General features: G+C 42.6%; 1 protein-coding gene across 5 annotated transcripts in view; it reads right to left on the bottom strand.

Moving 5' to 3' along the window:
- The window catches only part of qkia (QKI, KH domain containing, RNA binding a), a 97,555-nt gene extending 76,358 nt beyond the window's left edge, over nucleotides 1-21,197 (bottom strand). For all 5 annotated transcript variants that reach the window (XM_084742850.1, XM_084742853.1, XM_084742849.1 and 2 more), the window contains exon 1: nucleotides 20,746-21,197. In XM_084742850.1, the coding sequence (XP_084598976.1) occupies nucleotides 20,746-20,890 (145 nt within the window). In that variant the 5' untranslated portion in view covers nucleotides 20,891-21,197. The remainder of the gene's footprint in view (nucleotides 1-20,745) is intronic.
- Nucleotides 21,198-21,458: the final 261 nt, after the last annotated feature.

Below are 21,458 nucleotides of genomic sequence, written 5' to 3'. Positions count from 1 at the left end.
TATGCTTGAAAAGGTTGATATACAGTTGAGGAACTATCTCTACCTTTCCACAACAGCCAAATCCTGCTTTTGAAACAAAAGTTACCATTTGACTAGAGGGACTACTGTTTCTTGACAACTCCAGCACCAGCGAGTGACAGATGAACAGGTGCACTGATTGTCCTGGAAAATGCAGCTCAAAAGTAGGCCAGTTAACTGAGGCTTGAGAAAGCATTATGATGCCAATTTTGAGATCATGCTAATCAGTGAGGCAAAGTCATTAAACAACTGTCAAGTGGCCAAGAAATAGAGTGTTACAGAATGTCTTAAGATGGCAAGACCAACAAAGACAATCAGAGAAAATCTTGCTGTGGTCCCAAAACTGGCAGCTTAAAAGAGTGTTTGCACGTGTCTGAAGAATGAAATGACAGAATGATGATTACTAGGGCTTTCACTCGGAAGTTGCCAAAATGCTTCATCCATTGGTTGATGCCAGCTGTCTTTGCAATGGTAAAATGGAAGTAGAAAGACAGGCAGGCCATTTTTTGCTCTGCATGGTTAATGCTGGTCTTGGGACACCAGACAATTTGAGATCTCACTGCCTAGCAATCCCAATTCCCAATGTGATTTGAGTCTCAATTTTAAGGTGACAATTTCATTCAAACATATTTGTTTTGGCACTGACAGTTGTACTACTGTTAGACTATAGAGCCTTGATTTGTCAAGATCAACTGATTTTTGGTTTTATGATTTGACACTGTCATTTAGATTTTCAAATTGCTTTTTAAAAAAAAAAAATAGAAAAGTGCAGCTGCAAGTAAACCAATTTGTTCTTTGGACACCTGCTGGACACACACAAGAAGGCAGGAGCAGACAAGACAAAAAAATACTGGGAGAACTGCCATTTTAAATTTCCATCATTTCGATCAATTTTTGATTTAGAAATTAAATTGTGACACCCCTACTCATCTGGGCATTGCTAAATGCAAAATAGTTGCTTGAGCAACCACTGCCAAACCTACAACCCTTCCATTTTGTGAAGGACACACCTTACTTTGGATTGGTTTAGCGATGGAGGTTTTTTTTAAAAAAAAAACTAATTGTTTCCTGTTTTAGCAACGGTAGCTGGGAGATTGTCCTCAGTCTCTACTGAGCAAACTATTTAGAGGCTGATTTGTGAGTCTAGGTTAATGCTAACATTAATTATTATTATTATCAATTATTCATTTGGACAGTCCAGATGAAATTTCATTTTTATGGACTGACCCCTTCACACTATTCACAACAATCAACTGGGAAGACAAAATAAAAAGTAGTAGTAAAACAAAATAAGCGGAAAGCGTAGCATCAGACATATTCTACAAAAGGTTTTCATACCCAGTCATATTTGGCTCAACTACTATGGTAAATAATTTACATGATCCCTAGAAAGTTGCAGCAAAATCCCATCTTCTGCTCCTCACTCTCAACACCACAGTGAAATGAGTGCTACAGACAGTATCTGCTGAGCTATTAAGACTTCAGACTAAAATTAGAACAAGGGATCATCACATTTGATGATGTGGAACTGCTTTATGGGACTGTGTGCTGGTGGGGGGCTCGCTGGCAGCTCAATGAGCCATAGGAGTGCCAGTTTCGTGCACTCAGTGGGGTCTACCATAGACTGAGGTGAAACTGGCAGGGAGGGCTGGCTCAATACTGAACCATAATGGCTTACTCTTAATGGTTGCCGCAAGGGGCCAACGTTCATTACTCTCTGCGTGGGGGGACTTTCAACTGGATCCTGGGGTGAAACTTGTGAGTGTGTGCACACTCACACACATTTAAAATTGAGGGAGGCACCCCAAGGCGAGTGAGGGAAGGCAGAAAGCTACAGACTGTTTTCTTTCCTTCACACACTCCCACAGACTACAATTCCCTTACAGGAAGCACCGGGGAGTGTTAGTGTGGTAGTTAACAGAATGCTAAAAGCTCCTTCTCAGGGTAGTTTCATAATATTGCTAATTATTCAGCAATTGTGAAAATATTCTAATCCAGCACAGCAGAAGCTAGAGTTGTGTGCTAATACTTCCCCTCTCCTCGGTTCACCTTCTAAAGCAGCCCAATACCCTGGCTCAGCTGAAACAGCCAACCTAATGCACACAAATGCAGACTCAGGCTCCTTCTAAAATACCAAGCAAAGATAGGCTATTTTACTGCTGCTTTTGCCATCTAAAGGGGGAGCGATATGTAGCGTTAAATTGGAAGCCACAGCAATAGTCATTTAACAGGCTGGCTTTAAGAGTGAAGCCTCATGAGCTGAAAATGGTTTCACAAATCTTGGTTGGAAAAAAAAAAAAAAAAGAAATAGCCTGCCTCAGCTGAGCTACTATACCAAGAGGAAGCCCACCTCTTACTTTCATGAGATAGAGGATGTATCCGTGTAGTTCCACGCATACTAAAAAGATAAGCTTGGTTATGACAGGAGCCGTCAAAACTGGTGGATTAATTAATATGAAAACAAACGCACCCTCAAAACATGAACAAAGCATGCGTGCAAACAGCCCAACAGATTGTTGGTTCTTCTGCATCTCGTGGGAACTCATTTCACAGACTTTACCTGCCAGTGAAATCAGGCAGACAAACAAAAGCGAGACCTGAGCCGTGCTGCTTGGTGCTACTCAAGAATCCCTCTCTCACTGTGCTTTAACCCATTTAACTCTTCTTTCAGTGTTTGGGTGGATGCACTGGCACTACTCAGGCATCTAGAAACACAGCCTTTTTATTCACCGAGGCCCCAGGCATGCTTTGACAAACATGCATCCTTCCGCACTTGCATAAGCACACACGCACAACAATGCAGGGGATGCTATGTAAAATGAGGTACAGGATGCATGCTGTGAGCTCGACAAGATGTGAGAATACGAGATAAGGAATGGGAAGAATAACAGGATGAAGAGTCAGGATGCATGCTGCTGTTATATGTCTGTAGACTGGAAGAGTAGTCCTTGGTCCTCTTTTGACTGTTGTCCTGAAACCATTTCCTCTGGCCTGTGAAACGGGGGGTATCTCTTTCCTTTGCCCACTACCTAGCAGGCCCTGAAGAGATTGACATTTCCTGCCAGTTGCTAGAAAATAAGAAAAGACTATGCCTCAAAGGGTGACCAAAGAGTTAAACTGGGCATAATTTCAGCCCATTTCAGACAAGATTGTTGAACCATGTGACTGGCTTAGTGTACAGTGGGGAGTGAGGACTTATCAACTGCTCCCGAACGGCCGACATACAAGAAATTTTGGTTGGCCTTTGTCAGGCACTCTCTCAAGAGCCACGAGTCGATTCCCTGAAGGTCAATGCCTCTTTTCTCACTGCACCTGCGCAAAGTTGCAAACAGAGCATGAAATTGCCAGAGTGACACAACATGTCATGTGGACAGAAAATTTGGATAATAAAAAGTTTTTCGGCACATAGGATGGCACAGATTATTAAGACAGCATGTGTTCTTCCTTGTTAGCATTACTGCTAGCAAACTAAATAAACCGTGAGCTTTGGCTTTAAATCGCAGAGGTTTTTTTCTCAAACAGTAGGAGTTGGATTAGCCACCTTTAGGCAGAATAACTGTTGGCTTGTACTGTAGACCACTGATCAGAGGATCTAAAAGCGCAGGGCACTATTAATCTATTAAACACATCTCACTATGTCTACCTCTACACACAGCTGGCCCGTCCATCATGCAACAATGCCAGGAAAGGTCCAGCTGTCAGGAGAGGAAACAAGAGCGGAAGAGAGAGGAAGGAAAGGTTCTGGCTGTCAGTGTGACTGGAGGAGATAACATGCACTGTGCTTCCTGTCCCCACCCCTGTAACTAAGGAGACCACAGTGCTTATAACCAATAGGGAAGGGGGGTGATTTCTCACACACCCTACCATCAGTATTTTGACTCTGTCTCATTTGATCTTTGTCCCCAAAATACGACCAAATAATCTGAATCCACAGGAAATCACATTTAAAAATCTGACAGAAAACCAAATGGTTAACGTGAATGGCACGAAATGGTAGATGGTACATTCTAGTGGTCATTTTCATCAGTTAAACACTGCTAAATCTTAACACAGCAAAGGGTATGACACAGGCTTTATTTTAACAGTAAACCTTCTGCAAATCCTTACATCAATTCTGACTCTAGTGATTTTTGGCAATGAACAGATGGGAGCAGCAGGAGCCTGCCAGAAGTGCAGTATTGAGAATGTCAACAAACAGACTGGAAAAAAATCTCTTTATTTAATATGTGTTTGGTAGGTTGGAGAGTGACAGAATGAGGAACCACCACATTCCTTTCCCTCTCTCATTATCAGGGAATGAGGTCATTTGATTACGACAAGAAAGCATTTATGCCACAAAACACAGACACAAGCAGACAGAGTGACAACTGCCTTCAAGCACGGTTCGTTAACAATTAAGATTCAGTCCTATTTTCTGTGACAGACAGTCAGACATGCACTGTCTCATCATCTATCTAGAGAGAAGAATTAAAACTGAACACTGACCTACAGCAGACCGGGATCAAAATAAGATGAAGCTGGGACTTCAAACACCTCATCACCTACTTAATCCATCCAAAGGGATGATGAATGGAAACAGGCAGATGTGCAAGACCCCAAGTACCACCACCTTTCCCAGATAGCAAAACCAATATTCAATCATCTAAAACACTATCAGTGAAAAGTGTTTTATTGTGGTAATACATGTTACAGTTAAATATTACAAAGAAAACTTATTATAATCTGATGCAATCAAGGACAACAGCCCTGCAATAACTCCTACCTTTATGAATCTTATCACATTCAGCTGTTGATAAGAATGTGCCAGGGAGGCATTGATTCAACTCTACAGTTGCTCCACCTGCTGTTGTTTGTGTTTTTGTTCTATTGTATTGTTGCTGTTGGATTGCATTTAAATGGGAAAAAAACAACAACAAAGCATTAGAAACACTCGCTTGTCACCAGCCTTTTTAGGTCTGGGTATCATTTTAAACAAAAGTACAATATCAGTAACCTTGAAGTGATTCCCATACCAATAGAGCATTAATTTGATACAGTTTTCACCTACTTTATTCGATACACATCAGATGATAGACATTCTTCAAATTAAATTATTGGCCATACTTGGTATTATGCCATACTTTTGAACGTTTTAGTGGAATCTCATTGCACTAACTGTCAACTCTGTCACCGTGCTTGACTTCACCACACCACTGACTGCATGGGTTGTAGCTGTTGCAGTAGTGAGCCAATGACACATAACATTACAACAAAAACAACTGCCACTATTGGCTGTGAACAAAATCATACAAATGCTCATATATTTTTTTAGAAGTTGTGATACTACTTGGTACTAGGTCATTTGATACCCAGCCCTACATCTTATTGGTAAACCTTGCTAAAACTAATGCAGTCTGCCCTCAATAACATAACTGAGGTTGCAAAAATATTTGAAACTACTCAGTATAATGCAAAACTATTTAACAGCAAACTAAAGCCTTCAACATAATGTTGAATCAACCCCTCTCTAAAACAGTTTCAACAAAGAGTGTCACGCACGGTGCACGGTCACTACAAGCAACCTGCAAGCAGTTAACAGGTGATCAGTAACACTAACACTTCCCCTTCTTCCCAATGGAGAGGTTGTCCTGTATCCTCTCAGAAATGTTTTGTTTTAGTCACCAGTGCTACTTAGTCAGTGTATATCCTGCTACATTAGCTACATTCATCTGTCATTACATTTAAGTGATTTGCTACGTTCATCTCTCATTACATTTAAGTGATTTTGCAGTTGCAACTACAGGTCAAAATGAATTTAATGGAACGCAGAATTTGAGTGAGGACACTTATATCCTTCATGCAGAAAATCCCTGGAACAGACATGAGTTATGAACACAGGAAGACAAACAGGTTACATCACAACAAAGTGTACACATGTGTGTGTCAGCTGCTGTTTCATCCCCAGGCACAGGGCCTGCTGAGACTTGTAGTTATCCATCTTAAGTTCAACTTCAACACCGACTCAGTCGCTGTCCCTGGGTGTGACAACACACAGACTCACATCACAGCTGTTGCTCTGTCTTTGGTCCGCATCTTCATTGTCTTCACGGCTCAACATACCAATTTTCCAGAATCTGAATCTTACCACTTCAAACGCCTACGCTTGTAAAATACAAATTAGACTTACAAGAAATGTGTTAAATATCTGGATGGATATGTGTGGTCCTCTGCCAGAACTTCAATTGTTCTGGGCCAAGTATCCAAGGAAGCAAGCGTAGGTAATTGTAAGTCATAAGTGGTACATGCTGATTCTCTGTGATGAACAAACAGGCCTGGCCCCATTTAGAGATGCTGAAAAACTCTCTTGGTGTCTGATGTGCTTCCAGATATTAAGATTGACAAGGAAAAGAAGAGGAAAAGACTCCCCCTGACCTACTCGCTTTTGTCTGCAGATTATCATAGGAGTTCTCTTTGGCTGTGTTTGGTCTGGTTGTCTGGTCCCGGAGATCATCTGTTTGATCTGTTTTGTCTGCCAAGTCATGTTGAATGTACCACTTAGGGCATTTAAAAAAATAACAAACAAAAAAAAACAAACATGTTGGAGGGGCTCTAACAACTGGGTCAGAGTGTCATAAAGGGAGGAGAGTCGCTGACTCAACTATCATTAACCATGCTTCCCCTACGCTTAAGCCTTTAAACATCGATCTGCCTTGAAGCGCTTGGGTGTGAGGGCTTAAAAAAATCTGCGAGTGCATATACTTGTGGAGAATTACAGCCAGCGGGTGCAGGCATGTTGTTCTCTACCAACCAATGTTTTGAGCCTGGGAGTGATCGAATAGAGAGCCAAGCGAGCAAGCGCATACTCAGGTCCTGAGCGCAGACAGTGAGAGCTGAGCTGATGCAAACCGACAGACCACGTAGCGGGCCTTTAATGTCACCACTGGTCCTCCCATGAAAGAGGCAATGTAGCCCCAAGGCTGGATTTTTGCCACACGTACATACGAGCAGAGAGTGAAGCTGCAAAAAAGAAAACAAATGGAAGGAGAGAGCGTGTGAAGAAATATCTGGAGATGAGAGAAGAGAACACAAAGACAGAGGGAAAAAAGAGGATGACGGGAGATGTAGAGTCACTCTGCTAAAATAAATAGGTAAAAAGGCAAAGCCAGGAAAAATGAGTCATTCTCCCTTGGGAGAGCAGATACTGGTTTTCTCCTTTGGAAAACACTATGACAACGACAGAAGGCAATATAAAATAAACAGATGAGAGGGATGCATGTACATGTTTAAGACAGAAAGGATGAAGTAAGAAGGAGAAAAAGAAACTATGTATGCATGCGTGTGCATGTGGAGCGCAGACAGGGAGAGCAGGATTATATACATGGTGATGAGGGAGGAGGAGCGGATATATAACCAAGGTCTGGTTCATCGAAAGTGTCACAAGCTCAATAAAAATAAGGTTGCGGGAAAAGCTCCCATCACAAACACCCTAAACTCGTGTCAGACAAACACTCTCCAGGAAAGCAGAGTGAGGGTGGAACAGGGGACGGAGAGAGAAGGATTAGAGGGGACAGAGAGAGACAAGTCCATCTCCTGGCAGACTATTCTTCACCTTAAGGTGTCAACAACAGCTGGCACCTTGGCACCTTGCTCATGCCCACACCTGTCTCATACCTGCTGTGTCTGCATACCGTCCATCCCCGGCTGCCTTTTACCTTCCCTAGAGGACCACCAACGTTTGCGATGAATTGTTTAATTCACACAATGCAAACATATATCCAGTGTTCAGACTAAAGCAATTTAAGTCCAATCACTCACATTGGACTCTCTAAAATCACTATGGTCTATGTCAGTGAGCCTGTCCTGGCACATCCTGCAAGAAAATGTATTCACCAGACAGGAGCAGCTGTAATCTTATCCAAGACGACAATAAAGAAACACCTTGTAAGTCTTTTATGAGCAACATTCTTGTGTAATGACACTGGGGCAGAAATTGTAGAAGTTAAGTGTAGAGCAGCATCTACAAGGTGGAGAGAAACGGTTAAACAGTGCCAGCTGGTTGTGCCTTCTATAGTAACTATGTTTAACCTCAATTAGAGCTGTGTGACCAGTCAAACAGGGCACGTGTAATATACTTTCAATGTCACTTTATTTTGGCAAGCTATGTAACCAGGTGCAAGCTAGCTGGAGTATATTACTCAGTGATTTGACCCAGACATCTGAAGTCAGAGGTGCATCTGGAGTTCAAGCCCTAGTAATTAGGATCATGGCTGGGGTCTGCAAAAAAACAAGTCCAAATAATGTGTGGTGTAGGATGTTCTTGAGTTGGTCTCCAGAATTAGGTCTTTTTTGATGTACTGTTATCTGCAAGCACGATTCAGGACCAATCCTGTATTTGGTATTCTGGTTACCAAAGAAGACAACAATTCACGCTTGTGTGGCTGTATTGCAGAGATCCTATATGTTGGAATTAGGGATGCATGATAGACATTGGGGCAGATAAACTCTCAGCCAAAAACTGGAAATTTATATTACTTATTATTTTGATAATGAAATCAAAGCTGCTAAATACTGGCTAAAATAATATCTGATTTTACAGATGATGTCAAAGTATTTCCCTTGAATATTTAGGCAAAATGCTCTCGAAGGGCCACAGTATAGGCTATTTGTGATAAACTTTGCAGAGAAAAATAAATGTAGATTTGATTAATCAAAATTGTTTTTGTTGTCACTGTGATGCCAAAAATAAAAGTAAATACAAAAATGTGAACTTTTCAGTTATCTTAACAGTATCTGCCATGTGTATAAGCAGGTAGCATCAGCAGTACCAGTATCAGTTGGAAAAAATCTATATCATGCATCTCAATTTGGAATAAAGTACAGCCAAGTCACAGGACAAACACATATCTGGCAGTGCTGCCAGTGTCCATCAACTCTACCAGCTTAGATGAGATACCCTCCTTGCCACATTGCCTGATGTTGTTGCTAGACGAAGTTAGAAAACAGCAGAAAAAACAATATCAAAATGAAGTCAAGTAAAACTTGATGCTTCATGGAGGTGTTCTTCCATAGATGCCTCCAGTATACAGAATATTTTATAGGTTAGCAACAAAAGATTTTGATTGATTGCAGCACCACCACAGCATATGTTGTGCATCCATCATAAACTCAATACAATGATCATTTCATTCACTGTAGGGTAATATAGAGCAACAATTGCAAGGGGATGGCCTGTGATTAGCTTTGCTTACTGGAATGCAAAATACAAAAGGATATGGTCACTGATCCAAATACACAAGATACCCCAAGTAAACATGCCAACACTCTGCTATTCATTTTAAAATTCAAAGCCATGTTCTTGGCATGAAGCATTACACTGGTAATAATTGGACAACAGAAATGAGAAAAGGAATACAGAACCTGTCTTCAACATGCTCAAAGTTGTCTTCACCATTACCCCTCAGCTGTAAGAGCAATAGGGACATGACAAGATTTTATTGATACCAATGCCATTATCGATTCTGCTTATCGGTCTGATTCTTTATTGATTCCTGAGCTGGCTGTAGCAACAGTCTGTGTGTCATCATCTGTGGATGAAATGAGAATATTTACACAGCATTCATTTTCATTTAGGTTTTCTTAGTCAAATAAATAATCTGCCGTGCCAAACAATTTGCAACCAGTTCTTAATTCACCGCCCTTGACAAGCAGTGTACATGTATAGTGTACATGGCAAGGTCTCATGTTGTGAACACCACACTACTCTGCAGCTTTGAGAACATTACATTCAGCTACAATAATATACCAAGTGATTAATGTAACAAGGAAAAATGCATTGCAATGTATTGGGCTTGTTTGACAGACAGCACTTGTGTGCATTCTTCTATGTGAACTGGTAGGAATGACCCAGTGTGTGCGTCTGGCCCATTAAAGCACAAAAAGCCATTGTGTATCATTAGCTGAGGGGGAGGAAGGGAGACAGAGGGGTGGAGTGTGGAGCTGAGGGAGGGGTCAGTGACCTTCCTCATATCCAACCAGATGACCTCATTCACAGCACATAGGAATCCTCTGTCTCCCCCCACTGTTCTTTATCACATTCACCATCCTCCCCTCGCTCCCGACAGCCTTGCTTGCCTTTTTTCTCCCAGCGAACACAATCAATCAACTGAGCAGGGACGAGGCTCATGCTCACTAACCCTTTCAAACACACAGCACATTCTTTCCTGCCAGCTATCTGTGGGCTTTCATGCCAGTCTTTCCTATGTTACACATGGTGCTAAAGAGCCTCTTTGTTTCACCAATTAAAGCCTAATCATACAAAACCACCCATTGTTTCTGCTCTGTAATCTCCTCCCAACCACTGAACTGATAAGGACAGACAGACTTAAGCCTCACCACAAACAGTCAAGCAGCAACAAACTCTAAACAAACAGAACTGACAAAACTGTTTCACTTGTAGTTGTAAAACTCCGACTTAATTCATGCGCTGATACTTTGGGTAAGACATGTTGCATGTGGGCATAAATTATGCTAAGCAAATCATGTTTTACATTACAGCACAAGACTGCAGGGCAGACAGCCACTGTAAAACACAACTGTGCAGCACATGTACTTCTAGTTACGCTAGACAGTCGCTATGTGTGACTGTCAGTGAGACAGAGAAGACCTTGTTCAAGCAGTTGAAACACTGCTGAAAAGAGAGAGGGGGCAGTGGAGTAAAAGCCTATATGACTGTTTACAGAAATGTGTGAAAACTTCCACCAGGATAAATTCCACCACTGCAAGCAGACACTTTGAGTGGTATTTTGCTCATTGCAGCCTCTCTCTGATCTGATGACTTAAGCAATAGCATCCAATCACAAGCCTGTACAGAGTGAAATTGGCGACTGAGAGAAGGGTACGCTGGCACAGGTGGTAGAAATATCATGGACTTGGATAAGTGCAATGTGAAATGAGTTCTCACCCTTGCACACCATAGACTGATTTAAACTTCTGCTTTGAACCAATGCTGTACCTATGGCGTAACCACATAACGAACGCCATGCCCTACGCCGTAGCCTGACATGCAAGGACTGTCTTGACAATACTGACTTTTGGCCACAACTCAAAGATATCAATTTAATGTCATAGAGGATTAATGTCATCAGGATGTTTGTGGAACTGTAACACCGTGTTGGTGAAGGCTCAGGAATAAAACTTGATAAACTAGATGGCCCCCTGGGTCACTTTTTATGGCCTTGGACCATGGTTAATGCCAAACTATGTTGTTGCAGCTCTGAGGAGGTTTTCTAATTTTCTTTGTAAAAGGTGAAACAAACTGATGTTTGGGTCTGGCATCCTATAAAAAACTAAAATACAGTCCTCTGTGGTTTATTATCACTACTGCTGCCACCTTGACATCAAACAATATTTGCAGTTGATTGGAACAGTGTTGACACAGATTTGTTCTCTTCGGAGCTGAAAAGCTATCCCAAGATGTCACTTCGACACATGCTAGACAGATTTTCACACAATACGTCAATTTCATTCAAAGCAAGATCACGGAAATCTAAAGGGACAACACCATCAAAAAACAGTGCAGTAAACATCCTTATAAGACATCATCTGCATTCAAGAGACAAAGGCAGTTGAACAGTGACTGCCCTAGGTAAACTACAAACAAAACATGATTGGCAAACTGAAGCATTATTGTGGGAGAAGCCCTTTCCAAACCATTTCCTCAACATGAAAACAAGTCTAAATGTTAAAGGCAGACCAAACAATATCATAGTCTCTCTAGAGTAGCAAACTGGATGCTAGAAAGCTTGTTTACAGATGTATCAAAGACAATGTTACAGTTACTGTTGGAGAGTTTGGGTGAGTAGACTGCACATGGGAGGCTAATGTAACAGTGGGTGAAAACTACAGCCAAGGTAAAGTTGAGCAAAAGGAAAAACTTGCAGTACAAAATATAAGGCAAGAAACACCATATTAAACAAATGTATGAGCTTTTAAGATAGTAATGCTTAAAGTGAACAATGACAGTGGACCCCACAGTGCTTTGTACAATTATCAGGAGTGCTGTGAATAGTATGAGATGGATTTTGACATCAAAGTAATGTGTTGAAGCTGCAGAGATTCAAAGAAACAGCTGGGACTGGTGAAGGTTGGAGTTCCCTACGCTTCAGATTTGATGGCACAATGCTACAGAGGAATCTCACTACCTCCCTTTCTGTGGCCCTTAGGGAAGGTTATGGCAGCACTGCCTGCTCTTGCCAAGCCTCACAGAAACAACACAGGCTGCTGAGGGACAGGTAAATTATTCATCTTTGATTTATTGGCTAGCCTGCAACTAGTGAAACCAAGGCAAAGGCTGCAAACCACAGGACGACTGATCCGGCATGTTTTGAAGGAGGGTGGGGGCTTGAGAACCTCTTGGACAAGGACGAGGGGGAAATATTGCAAAGATAAACAGTCAGTGAGATAATGGTGAGCGTGTCACACAATTAGAATGTTTAAGAAAACATCACTGGGTTACTAAGTCACTAATTGCTTTAAGTAGAATGAAGCTTACTAGTGCTGGCCGAGAAGAAAAAACTATCAAATTACAGATAAATTATGCATTCAAGACTTCTATATAAAGCAAAGAAGAAGTTTCTATGCCTCGCTGTGGATGGCATTCACATTAAGCGAGAGCTAAAACACACTATGAGAGAGTGTGTAGGGAAAACAAACACCAGGCTGGAGGTTAAGTGCTCTGACTGTGCTCCCGGTAAAATTCCTGAGCTGGCTGCCAACGCTCAGTTGCCATTCCTCCTCTGAAAGGAGAGAGAAAATGAATGTGAAGGGGTGGGCGAGTCAGAGAGGAACAGAGCGGGCATTCAGCTCATTTTTTTCACCTCCTCTCTATGATAAAAAGATGGGGAAGGGAACAGGAAACGGTGACAAATGTTGCTGGTGTGATTCCTGAAATTGTTAGACACTAAATCTCTTGTGACATTTCAGAGACTTTTAAACGAAGACAGCAAGAGGTAGAGCAAGTCAATAAGGGAGACTACTATGAGTGAGGGGGGTGGGTGAGCTATTTGAAGCACTTCAAGAATGTAACAGGGTGGGGCCCATACATGCACCCATACACTAAACGAGGCATATACTGAGAAATATTGTGCGTGTGGATGTGTGGAGGAGGGACAGGAGCGATGATTCATGATGCAATCTAAATTAGTCAAAAGAAAGATGAGAGACAGACCCACCTCTGTGGGAGAGGGCAAAAGAAGAGATGGCTTCTCTTGTCACCACAGCAAGAAAACAGCTCCCCCTCCTTCTCCCTGTCTGTCTGGAGGAAAAACAAACCACTGACTCGCCTTCCCCATAGTCCTTTCCTGTCTGCAACGGGCGTTACTTCCCGTAGATGTTTTTGCATGAGACAGAAAAAAACTGAAGAAAAGAACTGGTAAAAGCTGAAATATCCTGGGTGAAGGGCAATGAGAGGATCCATAGTTTTTGAAAAAGGGCACTTACAGCCCAGTCTAGTGTGTAAGCCTTAAGTAGATCAGCAGAATATGAGAGAAATGGAGTATAATACTCATAAGCATGTTTTTTCTGTGTATGATACTTGAATTAAATACCATGTTTTTGTTACCCTAGTACAGAAAGCAGGTTCTCTGTAGATTAAAAAAAAATCTTATCTCAGTGTTCATTCAATACCTCAGCTCAGTTCAGTTCAGTCCTCACTGTCCCATCTGAAATTTGTTTTGGAGCATAGCAAAAACAAACAGTGTTTAGTGGCATTTTCTGTACTGGTACAAATAAAAAAAGGAAAAAATAAACATATCAGGTTAAAACGTATTTTATTGTATGCATGTAAGTATCATCTCTTAAAACTAGTATTGCACTGAAATGTAAAATTCTTGTTTCATTACAATTACACAATTAATCCTACACACTGGTCTTTTAACAGACAAGTCTGTGTCAGGAAGCTGTTGTGACATAACTATTACAATATACACTAATTCATCTTCCTCTTTAACGCTGCTTCTCATTATCAAGTACAAACACACAGAAGCATGACTATTGCTTTGACTGAAGCCACACAGTGAAACTCAATGAAACTTCACTATGCATCTGGTGACCTTATTCACTGCTCATTTTAACGTGATTGCTCTGCTTCAAGGCTTGAGGAATGACAAAGAGAGTGAGATAAACTGCCCCAGCAATGTGTTGTCTAACAGCCGGCAGTAATAGAAGGGAAAGACACTTAGTTTTGGCGACAGCATGCCAGATAGCCAGCCAGGCAGTCAGGGTAGGGCACTGAGACAGGAGGCCAGGCAGAGGCAGCAGCGATAAGGAGGCCCCAGCACTCACGGGATTGAGGCCTGAGATAAGAGCCCGGAGCTGTCTTTGGATGACTTTATCACACAGCACCCGCTGGGGGGTGGCATTGCTGGGGCTGGAGTGGGGCCAGGGGAGCAGGATGGGTCCAGGGTTGGAGTTAGAACAGGGAGTGAAGCTTGCATGGGCGCTGTGGTGGGGCTACTGGATCGGAAGGCATGTCAGAAGGAAGACAGGCAGGCAAGGCAAGGCTGGGGCCTGCCACAACCCTTACACCTCACCCTGTCAAACTTGCGCCACCTCCTAATTTATTACCAGGGAGGAAAGACTGAGAAAAGAGGGACCGCATGAGGGCAAGCGAGAGGCAGACAGAGAAAGACAGCACAAAGCCTCCAATTCTGCTTTCTCACTGGTGGCGACGGCTCAGTAAACCAGCTCACAGAATGGCTTGCGGTTAATTAAATTCCAGCTTATAAGTGGTGCTTTGGGAGAGAATGTGGGGAGACGAGAAAGAGCTGGGGGTGGGGAGGGGATATAACAGGTTTCTGCTTGCGACAACAGTGCTGGCCTTACACCCCCCAATTCCCTCTTACTGTCAGTCTCTATCTGTGCTCTCTCACGGCTCTGAGCTGTATCTTACTTTGCGAGCGGTACTCAATCTTGTTAGCTCCTAAATTGACTGCATGTCAGAGGTTAGTGCAGGTCTGGCCCCGTGCAGAGCAACACCAAGGGTCAACCTACAGCGGGAGCGCAGAGTAGGATTCCTACATCTTTTCCAGAGTCAAACTCAAGCACTTGTCAGTGAGCATTTTTAAGCTTTTCTAGTGCCTTACAGCAACATATACACAAAGTGATTATTTTGTTTTGTGGCACCATTCTACAGAAAGATGACAAATTAAAAAGCCATCACTTTAGACCAAAAAACTGGTATGGACATTTTTCACTATTTTCTGACGTATTTAGATGTTGCAGTCCGAGATTAAACATGGCAATTAACCTTAGTCTTTGTTTTTATTTGAGAACCACTAAAAGTATAGTGAAAAGTATAAACTGACTCCCAGCAAAGTGGAGTGCCCAATGTGCCAAAATGGGAAAGTGGAAAAAAAAACAAAACAAAAAAACACCGACATTGAACCCTATACAGACACATACTGACAAAGAAAAAAAGGGAGCGAACCATATAGACAGATTGACAGAAATATGGGACATGAGGTAGAAAACCAAACGCATTCTCCCATTTGTCAAAATCTGCTCTCTAAACAGCTGTTCCCAAAGGACCAGTTCCCTACACAGGCACCACAGTGGACAGCAGACAGTTTGTCCTCCGAACACTGACAGCTCTCCTGGGAAAGTCCTGTTAAATCACGGCAAACAGAGACAAACAAGCAGACACTAAACTGTGTCTGCAAAGGGGGGATGCTGTAGCCAGGAACAAGTGGTACGATGCACCACATGGCTCCACCGCACAGCGTGCAATGGAACAACGGACCATTTAATCTATTATACAAACAAATCTCAAAAATGAGCCTGAGAGGTAAGGGATGAATAAGGGGAGCTTGGAGTAAATATTTTCGATCAGCCTAACAATTTTGTTCTCCATAGAAACACTCGCCACACTTCATGACAACAAAAAATAAATAATCAAAAAGCCTCCCTTTCTCTTATGCTCCGCTACCTTACAACAGCGCCTGCACTTCACTACTAGGCAACATCTCTAGATGTTATATGGGCTGTCTCCTCCTGCCAAGAGAAAATATAGCAATTTGAAGCAGCTTGTTGGCTGGCAGATCGTAAAGAGAAATAAAAAAAACTCCACAGCAGGTGTCACCTCAGGGAGACGAACAACTGCAACGCAAGGGGATTTCAAAGGGGGCCTGTCACTCGGCCAGAGTGACCTTGAGGGACTACACACATATTGAGAACATAACAGGGGACGTCCACGCCAGTAAAGTGAGGTGGGGGCAGTCGTCACACTCAAGGGTGGTGTCGGCTTTCTTCCGCCGTGGAAACAGCTGTGTAGACATGCACGAAATGTTGGGTGGGTGGGTGAGGGAGATGAGTGCAGCTGTCAGAGGAGTATGCTCTTGAGAGATGGACAATTTGGGCGAGACTTTTAAGCGTTCAAGTGTAACTGGTTAGATTTTTGCTCTTATTAGGTGCACTAAAGTCTGACAATGGAGGGGATTTAAAATGTTCGATGACATTTAAGCCTATGAAACGGTACTTTCTCAGAGGAGAAGTGCTGTCATTGTAAATTTATCAACAATACACAAAAACTTTCGTTCCCCTTGAGACAGAACGGCTGGTGCCTTGTTGATAGATTAGGACAGCCCATAACACTCTCTTTTTCATACTTTCTTTTCACTGACTGGTTATGTTTTTACCTCTGCTTGAGCATCAATAGCTTTTTATGTAGCACCTGCTCTCTCCTGGTGGCCTTGACAAGACACTGACTGTCAATGAGACAGAGCTGACTAAGAAGTCTCCCAATACCCGCAATAGACTCCAGGGAGACAGCTACACAGACACAGACACACACACACACACACACACACACACACAAAACAAATCAACTTTTTAGATCAAACGTAATTCACGCCACAATACAACAAGTTAAAGATTCCCTTCTGGAGTCTATCCTGTCTGACTGGAAGTTACAGTCAAGTGTGATGTTTATCCTAACTGCCGCGCTGGCAAAGGCCACAGTCACAAAACAAGCATCATCCATTATCATGAATATTCCTTTCACACAAATATCAACCTCAGAGAACCATTAAAAAATATTAAAATATATATTTGTAGAGCTTCTGGAATTGCAGTAATTTGATAGCACAGACCACCTAATGTAACACATTAAAAATAACACTTGGCTTCAAGAAAAGGTTATTGTGTTGAACACGGTTTTCTTCTCTCTGTTTTTATATTGGTAACAATTGTACAGACTTGATTGTGCATTTGGTTTTACCCTGGGTGGGGTCAGTTTACACCAGTACAGGACAGGGAGTGGGAGGGGGAGGCTGGCCATGAGTATCGGATCTGAGCTTCAGCCCCATCCAAAGGGGAAAGCAAAGCAAACAGCCTAACAGGAACCAGACAGTCAGACAGTCCTCCTCTGCACTGGGGTGGCTTTCATCACACACACACGCAATTTTTGGCGGCAGGATAAAGTTTGGACTGGTGCTGTGGAAACCCTTGTAAACCTCAGACTTGTGAGTCTGAGGCTTGGGGGTCGCAAGTGTGCCTGCCATGATTTTTTAAACACCAGAGGAGGGAATGTTTTATCCATTTTCTATCAGACGAGCGTGGCATAGAAGCGGCAGACCAGTTCGGCAGTACAGGACTGATTTCTGAACCCACAACAAACCAGTTCAACCAACATCTCAAAACCATATGGCAAAAAACACCAAAAGACATGACGGAAAAGCATTTTCAAAAGAGGGAATGAGGAGTGAATCAGTTCTACTGCTTCGTTTCTTACATTAGCTTACTTTAACTTCAGCAAATGAAGCAATATAAATCTGTGAAAGTAAATCCTCATGTGTCAAAATTAGTATTTACAGTATTTACAATGTGACCACACATTTCTTTAATGTATTTACAAGCACTCCCTGCTTATACCACACAGAGCATACAACATTGCTACAGAGTGCACTATCTTGTTCCTCCCCTGTTCTTTAGTCTGCGGTTTGTGTGCAGCTTTGGTGGTTTATATGAGCAACCAACGCTGACAAAACTCAAAAAAGGGACTCTAGGCATGGTACACAATATGAGACAATTTAGCCTGAGAAAAATTGAGAATAGCTCAATATCTCAGTTGTGTCAGAAACATTCCCCCAGAACACAGGCGGATTTGGTAATTCACAAGGAAACAAACTTTTCACATTTTCACCGTAATAGAACTACTTACATTTACAGTCCATTTAAAAGACACAACCCAAAGTCATTATCAGTGCAGCACTTTTGATTACTATGGGTTGTAAATTGTTTTTTGTTAGTAATCTCCACAAAGTAAAAGCCAATAAGTTAAATAATTAGTAATTAGGTTAAAAATTCTGTAAACCACACAGAAGTTAAAAAAATATTTCTCGCTTTCGGTTGGTTAATACAGTGTGGCAACGGCAGCACAGCTGAGTTGGAGTGAATGAGAGGTACAGACTGTGTGCATGATCTCTTTTCTTTACTGTTCAGTGGACTGTTCACGTCTACAACTATGGGGGCTGGGAAACGGCAAAGGGGAGTGGGGATGAAAAAAAAAAACAGTCTGCTTCCTGACTTGCCCCCTCAATGAAAACATTAACACACCCATCATTCCCAATTGAGATTAAAAAAAAGAAAGCAATTGAGTCTTTTTGAGTTAAACTCCATAAAGCCTCTTTTGTAAGGAATTTACGGGTCGGCAGAGCCATCAAAGTTGTTGCTTTTAATAGCAAAAACTGGTTGCAAAGATGCAGGGAAAATCTATCATGACAAGCTAGAAATTTGATTCTCTTGTTTCTCAAACACATAGTGATTTGTTGATTAACTGCTTACATTTCTACAGGCCTCAAACTGAAACTTTAAGTGGCAATTTCCCCAGATGAAAATTACTATTATATTATCTGTTGTATTGAAACGGCATATTTGAGAGACCTCACTCCACGTCTATTTAACGTGGTATACATTTTCTTTTTTTTTTTGCACTGATGTGATTTTCTAGCGGAATGAGGAGGGAATAGTCCACTCCTCGTCTAGTCTAAAGTGTCTTGTTAATGACCGATCAAGGGAACGAGAAAATCTTTGCAGACCGGTTTAGCAACTACATACTAGAGAGCCTACTCATCCAGACATGCAACCGAAACTATGAAGTATGCTCTGCTCTTGTGTTGTCTCAGAAGAAATCGTTCATTTATCCCGTGAGGTAGTCAGAATGCCTGTTATTTTTATTTGTCATGGTGTCCAGTCCGACACCACACAGCATGGGGACAGTCTGCTAGGGGGCTGTGGCGCTCTCTAGTGTCCCCAGCTCAGTTACATAAACCATAGGTCCAACCTTCCGATTAGACCAGCTTATGTTATTGATACTATCAACATAAATGGCGAATAAGCCTCGTTTATCAGCGCCGCTGCTTGTGCCAAAATCAGTGACAAGGCGTAGGAAATCCATGTAGACAGACGAATCCCGTCTGGACGGCGCCGCCGACAAAAGGCGACGCAATTTTTGGTAGAGCACGCTTGACTGGCAAAAAAAAAAAGAAAAACACGACGACTGCTACTGCTGCAGTAGCAGCAAGGGAAGGAAATCTGACCGAGAGAGGCATACCCCTCGTTTTGAGAACAAATATTGTGGTAGCCGAGTGAAGGGAGACAAACAAAACGCTGCCTCTTTTGATGAAAAAGTTAGACGCCTGCAATAATCTTCCCCCTCCCAGTCGCAACTCACTGGCCATTGTTTGGGCAACAAGCAGACACATTCCTCCACCGTGCTTTTTAAGCTCGGCCGCTGGGCAACAACCAACACAAGCCCCCTGAAGCACAAATAAAGAAAGCGAAAGTTTCTAACACTTCTTGACATTTGTCTGGGACGCTTTATTGACTGGTTAAAGCTAAGTTAACGCTATCGCTTTGATTCCTGAAGAGTTCAACAGAACGCAGACACCCAGGCTCGCTAGCTTAAAATGTTGCTAACCCGAGCTAAACTGCTGGGGAACATGTGGATTCAGGCCCCGACTGAATAAACCGATTTTTTTGATAAACCTTAAGTGTGCTTCAAAACGGAAACGGAACTTCTTAATACAATGACAGTGGTAGACAGTTGCAATCTTTCTAAGAGGGTGAGAGAAAGTTTTCGTCTTGTCACCACAAAGTCAGGAGTGCAGTAATGTTGCATTCATTCCCTCCTCGGATGGTCACATTTCCCGAGTTTAGAAGTCGTTTTTTCCGACTTCATGAGCTTTAAACTTGTTAATGTAGAAACAACATGGACGCTATAAAGGTTAGGTCAGGGTTGTTGTTGTTGTACTTGTTGAACAGTTCGAATTACAAGTGATTTTTTTCCCCCAAAACTATCCCTTCAACAGTGCATTCTCCCACTGAAATATTCCTGTACTTCATTTGCCCCAACGTTGTCAACGCAATGTAATTTTCATTTTTCCGATTATTTCGACAGTACATGAAGGCAGGGTAAGAAACTCTGAAAGCCCAGCGTTAGCAACGCAACTCTCAAATACACATCTCGCTGTGTTTTACGGTTAAACAAACTCACCCAGGATACTACTCAATGTCTTGTTATGGATGTGAGGTGTTACTCGGGTGAAGTTGTAAGTGTTTCTACGCCTGCCACGGTCAGCAATATCGGTGTATCCGAGGCTATGCAGCAGGGACGCCCAGGCAGCGGACTGCGCCGTGGTCACGCTTCCCCCCCTCTCCGCGGCGGCTCCCCCATCGCTCCAGACTGCCACTTACCTTCATCGAGAAGCCTTTCCAGGTGTGTGAAGATGCCGCAGAGATTTGGCAAACTGGTCATAAGCTTCTTCTCGTTTAATAATTGCATCAAATAGTCGGGACTCGGCCTCGGTCGCTCCTTCACTTCGACCTCTCCGACCATCATCTTTGCGGCGAGAGCGGAGAACAAACCACCGCGAAAGACAGAATCCTTCTTTTAGAAAAAAGGAGAAAAAAAACGAAAAAGAAAAAAAAAACTTGCGGCTCCAATCCCTCGCTTCCCTCCTCCTTGTGATGAGAAGACTGTGTAAACCCCCCTTAAAAATTCAGGTTTGGTTTGTTCTTGCTGTTTGAGTGGAGAGGGGGCAAAAAAAGATACCGTTATCTTCCTTCCAGAGACTCGTGCGCCGTACTCTCCTCTACGCCGTGTGCGCTCGGGGACGTTCGATTCCACCACTGTAGGCGCGAGAGACTGTTCCACCGGAAAGGCTCCGTCCTACTCAACGGCTATTGGCCAGCGGGGCTTTCAGGGGACTAATGGGAGAGCCAATGAGTGCTCGCACCCGTGGTAGGGGGGCGGGGCGGAGAGGTTGGTGGAATGATTGGCAGGAATTCGTGCCAATGGCCGACAGTGTGCAGGAATGCACTGCCCCTGAAGTGTTGTCAACACAGAACAGCACACATTTACTTACACTTCTCCCTTTCCTCCTAACAAATAGCAATATTAAATCAGT

Source organism: Lutjanus erythropterus, chromosome 18, assembly GCF_056507025.1.
Source record: "Lutjanus erythropterus isolate fLutEry1 chromosome 18, fLutEry1.hap2, whole genome shotgun sequence".
Lineage (NCBI taxonomy): Eukaryota > Metazoa > Chordata > Actinopteri > Lutjaniformes > Lutjanidae > Lutjanus > Lutjanus erythropterus.
The sequence above is the reverse complement of the archived record's forward strand: the minus strand, read 5'-3'. Positions and strand labels throughout refer to the sequence as shown.